This window comes from Alligator sinensis, unplaced genomic scaffold, assembly GCF_000455745.1.
Source record: "Alligator sinensis unplaced genomic scaffold, ASM45574v1 scaffold112_1, whole genome shotgun sequence".
NCBI lineage: Eukaryota > Metazoa > Chordata > Crocodylia > Alligatoridae > Alligator > Alligator sinensis.
In genome coordinates, this window is record NW_005841892.1 from 1,798,063 (window position 1) to 1,807,888 (window position 9,826).

At 37.9% G+C, this 9,826-nt stretch overlaps 1 protein-coding gene across 3 annotated transcripts in view; it reads right to left on the reverse strand.

Annotated features, from left to right (window-relative positions):
* The window catches only part of CSMD3 (CUB and Sushi multiple domains 3), a 1,313,655-nt gene that overhangs the window by 533,122 nt on the left and 770,707 nt on the right, over positions 1-9,826 (reverse strand). For all 3 annotated transcript variants that reach the window (XM_025197227.1, XM_006018073.3, XM_006018072.3), the window contains one exon: positions 3,443-3,637. In XM_025197227.1, coding sequence (XP_025053012.1) covers positions 3,443-3,637 — 195 coding nt within the window. The remainder of the gene's footprint in view (positions 1-3,442; positions 3,638-9,826) is intronic.

Here is a 9,826-nt window from a genome sequence, read left to right on the forward strand (position 1 = left end):
GGTCCTCCCTCCTCCCTTTCTTAAAGATGGGGACTACATTGGCTATCTTCCAATCATCTGGCACCTGGCCCGAGCACCACGAGCGCTCGTAAAGCCATGCCAAGGGCCCTGAAATAACCCCTGCTAGCTCCCTCAACACCCTGGGGTGGAGAGCATCTGGGCCTGCTGACTTGAACACGTCCAGCCCCTCCAGAAGCACTCTAACCCGGTCCTCCTCAACCTTAGGTCTTAGGGCGTTCCCTTCAAGTCCGCCTTGAATCACAGTGGGGGAGTCCCGGTCCCTGCCCAAGAAACGGAGGTGAAGAATTTGTTAAAGATGTCTGCCTTCTCTTCTGGCCCGACAACCAGATTGTCCAGCGTATCTTGCAGGGGCCTCACATTTCCTGGCGCCTTCTTCATCCTCCCTATATATTTGAAAAAGGACTTTTTATTATCCTTGATCTTGGACGCTAGTCTTAGCTCTATGTCTGCCTTAGCTTTCCTAACAGCCCCCCTACAAGCCCGAACAGTGGAGGTATACTCTTCTTTGGAGATAGTCCCCACCTTCCACCGGGTGTATGCCACCTTTTTGGCAACCAGGCATCCCCGGACTTCCTTGGTAAACCAGGGAGGCTTTTGGGCACTCTTGCCCCCCTTGCTTCTTGTTGGGATTGTCACCTCTTGGGCCCTGAGTTTCGTCTCCTTAAGGAACGACCACTCATCTTGGGCACTGAGTTCCCCTGCCCTTGAGAACCCCAGCGCCCCTCCCACCAATCTCCTTAACTCGTTGAAGTTGGCCATCTTGAAGTCTAGGGCTACCGCCTTGCTGCAGGCCCTTGACACCCTGCGCTGGATGATGAATTCCAGCAAGCGACGATCGCTATCACCCAGTGAAAATTTGTGGTTTTTTTATCAGAGAAAACCAGGATCCCTAGTGATTACTATAACTCACTTCTCTGTCAGTCCATCAATGCCAGGACATTCTGCTTTTGGAGCTATTTGGCTTTATTTTTCATATATGGATTATTATAGAATGGGGATCAAGATAATTGCCTTTCCTACTTCTGTGTTTATTTTCTATAAATATCAAATATCAAATGAGCAGGATATCTTTTCATGTACACATTCCTATGTTGTCATTTTTTTTTATCTTAACAGTTCAAATTGCTTTACAAGCATTTTGTTATTAAGCATCAATAACCCTGTTAGTCGTGCAGGGGATTTAAGGCATTCCCCCCCACATATGATATGCAAATGCCACCAAAGTAGACTCTTCAGAAATTAACAGCTCACAGAAGCATTTCCCAACAGATTAGACTGCAAAGTAAACAAATATATTGTCCAACTGAAATATCAAGGTAAACATACATAGAAAAAATGTAATTGGTGGACTTAAAATTAGGTACAGCAAATGATATTAACACCTGGATCAGTCCAAATAAGTAGCCATTTTTTTTTGCTGCTTTTAAATGAATGAATCTTCATTTTACCGGGATTCTACCCATTTACATGGTCAAAAATGTTAATGATGTCAGGTCACTATGACATGTTTTAATGCTGTATCAAACACAAGGAAAAAACAATAATCAGATTTCTTTCCTTTCATGCCATCTTTAGAATTAATGACCAGTATAAACTCCCTGTTAAAATACATTAAATACAAAGTCAGAACATTAGGGTGAGATTACACGTTGCAATAAATTGATTTTAAGAGCATTTAAAATCTGAACAATCACATATTACACCTCATTAACAAGTGCTAAATGCCCTTTACAGATATTAAAGTTATGCCACTTCAGGTGAGGATTATTTTTGAGCTGTGCTACCCAGTTTGAGTTCAATTAACTTCTGGTTTCTCATCTGGGATAAAACCACTAATTTACAGTCCTCATGTATCCCAGGAAGCACTGTTTCTGGGTGGACAGGTTTTCATCCAGGATTTTATGGCCCTGGACTGACAACTGGGGAGAGTCAGGCAGGAGATAAAAGGGGAAGGGGTTGAGTGGGGAGGGAGAGGAAAGGGATGAATTAGTACAAGGAGGTATGTGAGGGAGGAGCAGGGGAAGAGGACAGGGAGGTAGGAGTAGATGGGAAAACAGGCAGTGGATAGCTGGATGGGGAGCTGCTGGGCTGCCACCTCCCTGCCCCACAAAATTTCCCCTTCCACCCCCAGATCCCCCATCATATGGATCACTCCTATGCTGGCCCAACTGCCCCTCAGTCAGAAGTTCCTAGCCACAGTCCTGCCCACAGCCCACCAGTGACAGGTCCAAGTGCTCTATGTTAGTGAGGGTATTAATCCTTAACATGTGATTATGCACAGCACATGCTAGCTTTAACACCAGATAGCATTCCTTAGAGTTAACATGTACTCATATGTGCAAAGTATAATCTTACACTTAAATATGGTAATCTCCTAACATATGGCTATTATCATTATCAAACTATGCTTTCAGTGGGGGGGAGTTTTCTTGTTGTTTGTCTGTCTTGTGGGGTATTTTGTTTGTTTGTTTCAATAGCAACTCATTCTTTAAGAAAAAATAAATAACTTTACATTTAATAAAAATGTAAACAACTTGCCAGAAGGGGAAAAAAAAGTATATTTGAATAACTTACTAGGGATACTTTGCATTTATTATCCATATTTGCACCTTATTAGCACATTTCTGCTGCTTGTTTGTATAAGCAAATTTAAGTTTTCCCCCAAAGATTTCCTCAAACAAATTTTGGAGAAAATTGTCTGAGAGAGACCAACTGTAAATTTTTTTGTAATAGCTAGAAAATAGGAAGAACAAAATCGCTCCTGTGCACAGAACAGCTTTTGTATCACTAAGCCCCACAATTGGGCCTCTAAGTTTGCTTAAGTGAATTAAGTGTCTTGGACCTGGGCCCAACTGTGGATTTTACTCTGTGTGTGCTTCTACAAGTATGTTTTACTGCAGAGTTGACTGACTAGCTCCTCAGTAAAGTGCCACTGTCCTCATGTGTACCTGTATTATGGTGCAGTAAATTAACTTCGCTGTAGGATAGTACTGTCTGGAGACAAGTACTACCCTACAGAGGAGTAACTATGTGCACTGAAACACATGTGTAGACAATGACCAGGGCTTGCTGGGGCCTGAGGGTGCTAAAGTGTAGGGGGCTGCCTGTCAGCTAGCTACACACGGTAGCACCCTTGTGCCCTAGCCTGCTCCTCTGCAGCACGTTGAGCCAGCGTGGAGCAGTGCCAGGTTGGCAGGCCAACCCCCAGGGCCCCATGGCAGCTGAGGCTGCTCTGCCCTGGTTCATTACCTGTGGTTCTAGGCATATGTGTAAATGCTGTGCCTGGGAGCAATAAACTCTGGGGTGAATTGTACTGGAGTTTATTGCTATGTGCTAATTGCACATGTACATGCACCCAATAAACAGATTAAAATAAGTTACAATAAATTACCAGGAATCTAAAAGCGGAAAGTTCACATACCTCCACACTTAGGAATAGGCCCACTCCACATTACTTTTCCATCCATCAGTATGCAAGTAATTGTTTCAGTTCCTTGTGTTTTAATAAATCCTTCTTCACAAATGACAGAAATTGAACTCCCCAATTGAAAGTTGTCACCAAAACGCCGTGCATTGATTGGTACTCCAGGATCAGGACACTCATTATGTCCAAATGCTTTGAAACGGAAACAAAAGAGGTGGGAAATAAATAAATAAATAATAGCACAAGATAAGAAATGTAATTAAGCCTTGAATAGGCTGACATTTTTAGAGGGTTTATTCAGCTAGAAAGGGCAATCAGATGCCATTCCTGGGATTTCTAGCTGAAATTAGCCACTTAAATATTTTTGACAATACTTGCATGTATTAATAGTGTATACCTGTATATTAGTAATGCATACCAGTATGAATTTGTGTATGGCCTCTGTTATACTAATGTAAGTGTACTTGATCCTAATATAGCTTAGCTTGTTTCCCAAACAACTATATTTATACAACTATGAGTTTAATTATTAGTATAGTTAAAACTGTAAAACTCTCTAGTATATAAACACCCTTGAATTTCAAAGTTAGGAGATATCTTTGCAAGAAATAAAAAAAACTTTGTAGGAAAATGATAAAAGAAAAGTAATTTCTCTGTCCATGTCCACATGATACAATAAAGACAACCCATTATTTTTGTTACTGAATAAACTGAAATTTGAAGGAACAAAGCCACACGTATGCAAGTGCATGCACACAAAGTCCAGAGGAGGGCAAAACCATCCTCATAACAATAAATAGGAAGATGCACACTTATTATTTTTGGCTTTCCTTTATGTGAAAGGGTAATACACACACCTTTTACAATTAAACAATCACTGATTTCTTTTGAAATGAGTATCTTTTGTGGCTAGTTGTGCCAGTAATTTGTTTCTTTACATATTTGCCTATGTATAAAGAAAGAGGAGATTTGGTAGAGGTGCCAGAATATTTGATAAAGAGATGACCCTTGTGGCATTACAAAGTTTAATGGTATAAAATTGACCACTGTGTCTCACTGAAAAAGAAATTCCACTAAATTAGCTTGATAGAACACTTTGTGATTGAGTATAAGGCTGCCAATGCATGGCCAGCACAACAGACTAGAATTCATGGAACAATATGCAACAATTTCTCTCACCTATTTTGCTCTTCTCCCCTACCCCTCTATTAAAAGATGCCAATAAAATAATCTCAGCTTTTTAAAATGCATTTTTAATGAAATATTTTTTGTAAGTTTCGTACTGCATGGATTTATCATGGAAAGTTTGCTGTCAGTATTTGCTATTCAAACTTATTGCCTATTTGTAATTGGTCAGATAAATCACACTACTTTGCTCATACACTGTTTTCGTCCTTTTCTTGACTGAATGAATATACACACAGGTAACCTTGAAACCTACTTCACACAGATATTTTTGCTCGTGAAACTGGGTTGTCCAAATGACCTCACTGAACAAACCCAATGGAAGCAAAAATCTTCCGACCATGTTCAAATGAAAAATATTTGCAAAAATTGCTGCATTTTTTTTTAAGAGAGATCTAATATTGCATCTTCTATCACATATTTTACTCAATTATACAAATGTATTTTCTCCTTGGAGGGTATACATTTATGACTGCACTATATATCACCACAAAACAATTTTTCAAATGAAGATACCTTTAAAAACTGGAAAAAGTTCTCTCTACTTTGACCATCTCTAAATACAAGTAAAAATTGTCACTTATGTGTTTTAAACAACTACAAGAAAAACTGAATCTAGTGAGGCAAGGCTGCCAGAACTTCAGCCAGAAGTTAATTTTTTCCATTTATGTAATTTTCATAAATTAAAGATGTGTGGGGCAATTCTACTTTTAATACTATATTTTTGCTTTATTTAGCCAACTATCTGATTAATTTAGTAATAAGATTTCTTGAATGTTGCCTTGTAATCATGCTGAAAGCTAAAGTAAAGCAAGAAATAGCACATCATTCAAATGCACACATTTTTTACTAGGAAAATACTGTACATCCTGTAGATTATAATATAGTTAAATGCTGTGGGGATGCGCGACAATGGAGATGGCATTCAAATACTCATTAATTCAGATATGTTGTCTCCTAGAAGTAAAAATAGATGTTTATTCTTTCCTCAGAAAAGTATATACAGTCCATACTTTTAAGTGAAAAGATCAACTGATATTTTTTTTTCTTACTAACTTCAAACGAGACATTGTTATTATAAACCCCAGATCTGAACAAAAAGACAGCACTAAGGTACATGTTCTAATTTTTGCATCTTTCACTAAGAAAAATATTCCCAAAAAGTTCTGGCATTCCTTATGTTTTCCACTCTGCTATAGTGGAATGGAGCAAACCAGACATGATTTAGGAGGGTTTTGTTTTGTTTTGTTTTTTTACATATTTGGAAAAGTATGAAAAATGAACAAACTAAGAGAATCTTAACAGTGCTGTTTTCTATTATATGATGGACATGGTAAAAATCTTAATACAAGTGCAGACCGTTCAGAAGTTTTCAATAAATATTTTGGTTCTATATTTCTATATTTGACATTTTAGTGTAAGATGAAGATCTTTCAGTTCCAATGTTAATGAAAAAAGATGGCAAACAGCAGTTTCTAAAGTTAGACATGTTTAAATTAGCATGTTTGAATAACTGGCATTCAAGAGTTTTGAAAGGTCTAGCCAAAGTTGTCTGTCTCAGTCATTTTTAGTGTCAGTACGTTTTTGAACAATGGGGGGTGGTCCAGAAAACTGGAAGTAATTGAATATGGGTCATGCTGAAAAAGGGGAAATAGAATGATCTGGATAATTATAGGCCTGATGTCCCTTGTAAAATAATAGAATGGTTGATATGACACTTGATTGATACAAGATTGAAGAATGGAATATAATTCATACCTATCAAAATGAATTTATAGGGAAAAATGCCATCAAATTAATCCAGTGTGATTATAAATTTGGTAGATAAAAATAATAGTACCAGTGAAATATACTTTTTAAAGGTGTATTAACTTACTTTTTGCTTACATTGGAGAGGGTTCAGGTAAGAACCATATAAATTATTTAAAGCTCGGAAAATGTGCCTTAATCAATTAGATCAATCTAACTTGTTTATGAAAGAGAAAGTTAAAGGGTTCAGGGGTAATCGATGAGTCCAAAATGCCTACACAAATACAAAGATTTCATAATGAACTTTACATTTCGGAAAATTAAAATATATTAAGATCCAGTAATTGGAAACTAAACCTAGACAAAGTTAGAGTTGTAATGAATACTTCAGGCCTCACAGATGTAAAGTTAATATAAGCTTGAGATTTTATTCTAAAAGACCAAAGGAAATAATTCAGAAAAAAAATCCTGTGGCCTGTGTTTAAAAGGAAGATAGACTAGATGATCACACTGGTCCATTCTAGACTTGCAATCTGTTTGTGAACAACCTAGAGGATACCATCGACACTATGCTTGTTTTAACAGTAGTTTCTCCTCTATAGAATGATATCCTGATGCCTAAATATGTGCTATTACTCAAGAAAGTAAAAGTGAGCACTACAAAAGTTAGTATTGGAGGTTTAGATTAATCATTCACTACAGGAACATCATATAACAGATCAGTCTGGCTTGAAGCTGAAATCAACAGTTGGTGGGAACAGTTAGTAAAGATGCAATATCTGCAGAATAGATCTGAATCCTTAAAAACTATGTCCACATGCAAACTACAGTTCCATTAAAGGAAGGTTTAACCAAAACAATAAAAATATATTATTTTAACTTCACAAACATTTCAAACAAAAATATGTATTGTTAAAAATTCTGCAGTAAATGATTATATCAAATTATCTCCCATAATTCCTACTCAAGCAGACACACATATATATAACACAAAGTGTAATCTTATAAATATAAGCCCATTAAACCTATTAGGAAAATAATTTTAAAGGTCTTTATTCTCCTTTTAGTTTACCTGACTTTGTGCTTACTTGTTTACTAATCTCAATAGAAGACACTTAGGTATCAGTAAAGTGAGACAGAGGCCGAGTGGGATTTTCAAAAGCATTTAACAGTAGATTTAAAAAAAAAAAAAAAGGATTCATGTCTCCTAAACTAATACATTGGTAGAATTTGTGTGTCCAAGTCCAAAATTGTGATCTTGCAAACCTTGCTCAACTGCACTCTAACTTTGAAGGGGTCTCATCACTGCCCGTTTTTAACCATAAAATCACCAAGGAGCCAAACATTCTAAGCCTGTAATTCCTTAGCTTTATTAGGACTGAAAAGCTTGGCACCTAAATCATTCTAGTCCAGTGGAGTTCAGCCTTTTGGGATCAGGCCCTGTTCCAACTCCCTTGGTCCTATGCTGCCAACTAGATCAAGGCCCTGTGCTGTTGGATTAGGGCTTTATGTGGCTTCCTTGAAGCTTATGTTGCTGATCAGGGCCCCACACCTGTCCTCTCAGTCCCATGCAGCCAGATCGGGGCCCCACACTGCTTCTATACATGAGCGTGGAGGCTTCTCCGACATGCTGGAATTCCAACGTGTCGGAGCAGACTCAATTAATCGAGTCAGCTTCAGCGTGGCAATTACCGTGCTCCAGCAGCCTCCTGTATCTTGTGTATCAGTGTCTCCATGCTTAAAAATGGTGGTGGGGGGAAGGGAGGCACTTGAACTAAAGCTTGTCAAATGAGTTTTATTTCAAGTGCCCACACTGCCATTTTTAAGGGTAGGTATGCTGATACACAAGACACAGTAGTATTTTAATTTGAGCACTTTCAGAGCCACTCTAATTCAAGTGCTCCCCTGCCAGACTCCTGCAGCATGTGTGAAAGTTCCCTGTGCGCCTGGATTGGAGTGAGGCTAACTCTGTGCTCTTATCTAACATTCTCTCCAGCCTGCAGGGCTCCCCACAGGGCCAGAAATTTGGCAGCTACCACTGCTCCCCCACCATAAACTTTTCAGAGCTGTAGGGATCCCTGCAGGCCAGATGCAATGGCTAGGGTTGAGCACCCCTGCTCTAGGCCACTATATGTTATTTTAGATACTGTTTGGAAGCGCTTAACACTATAGAGGAAGCAGAGATTTGGTTTCCAAGGTTCTGTGTTCCACTTTGGGGGTCGGATTCTTCAAGTTAGGTGCCACAGTGCCTGTCATTAAGATACATAAGTCCTCTACTTGATCTAGTTATTGGTGCCTAATTCTCTTTGATTTCAATGGGAATAAGCACCTATGAACTTTTGCAAATTCCACTGGCCCTCTACCCAAATCTTTATGCACTTAAATCCTTTGAAAAATGCATATGGTAACCTCCATTATCCTCTTGTCAGTCACTTGTACATGCCATTTTTCTATAATCTAACCCAAAGTCCATTATGAAGTTGTTGGGATTCTTTCAATTTACTTTAGATTCATTGTTACATTATATAAAAAAGACATGCAGAAATGGCATATTGTTTTGTTTGTTCATAGGCTGGAAAAAATGTATAGACCAGAAGGATTATTGTAGACCACAACAGCTGTTGTAAAAATAAACACAATAGAGAGAGATCTCATTTCTGAAAATAAGTGATATGCCACACAATGCTAAGATTGTTGGAAACATTATGTACAAAACAGTTTACATACTTTACTGCAAAGTCTTTTAAATTTCCTTGCCCCCACCCTTTCCTTCATTAAACTTGGGCTTTGTTAAGTTGTGTGTCTTTGCAGCCTATGTTTTCTTTACCAATGAATAATCATTTTGTATGTTTTTGTGAAATAAATTCTATGATATAGAAAGAAAGAAGAGACAACTGATGACTTTAAAAAATGATTGTGGTTGTACACAGCAGAAGTGTTAGCAGAAAATGGATATTTTTAATTAACTTTGGGGTTTAACAAATGAAAGGAGAGAATAAAGCTAATATGAATTCTCTTCCTACCCCTTTGGACTTAAACAATCTATTATGCTCACATATTATGGAAAGGACATATCAGTAATTTATCAGATTGCAATAGATATTGCTGAAAAGAGACTTGTTTTCTAGAGCTGCTGTCTTTTGTAAGCAGAGCACTACTCAAAACCTCCCCTCTAACAAACACTCATCCTAGCCCCAGATTCACTGTAGCCGATATTAAAAAATTGTAGAAAAGCCCTTGCATTTGAAATAATATTTTAATACATCAGTTTCATTATGCAGTTGACAGAGAATAAGGTAAAAAATCTCAATATTTTCTTAAATTAATGCAGATTGTAGTAGCAAATATTGAGATATTATCAGTGTGCGCATTAGTTTAAGTAATTGCTAACTGAGGGGCCTAAAAATGAGAGCAGCCTTTTCTACCGTGTGTTTTTGGTTGGGGGGG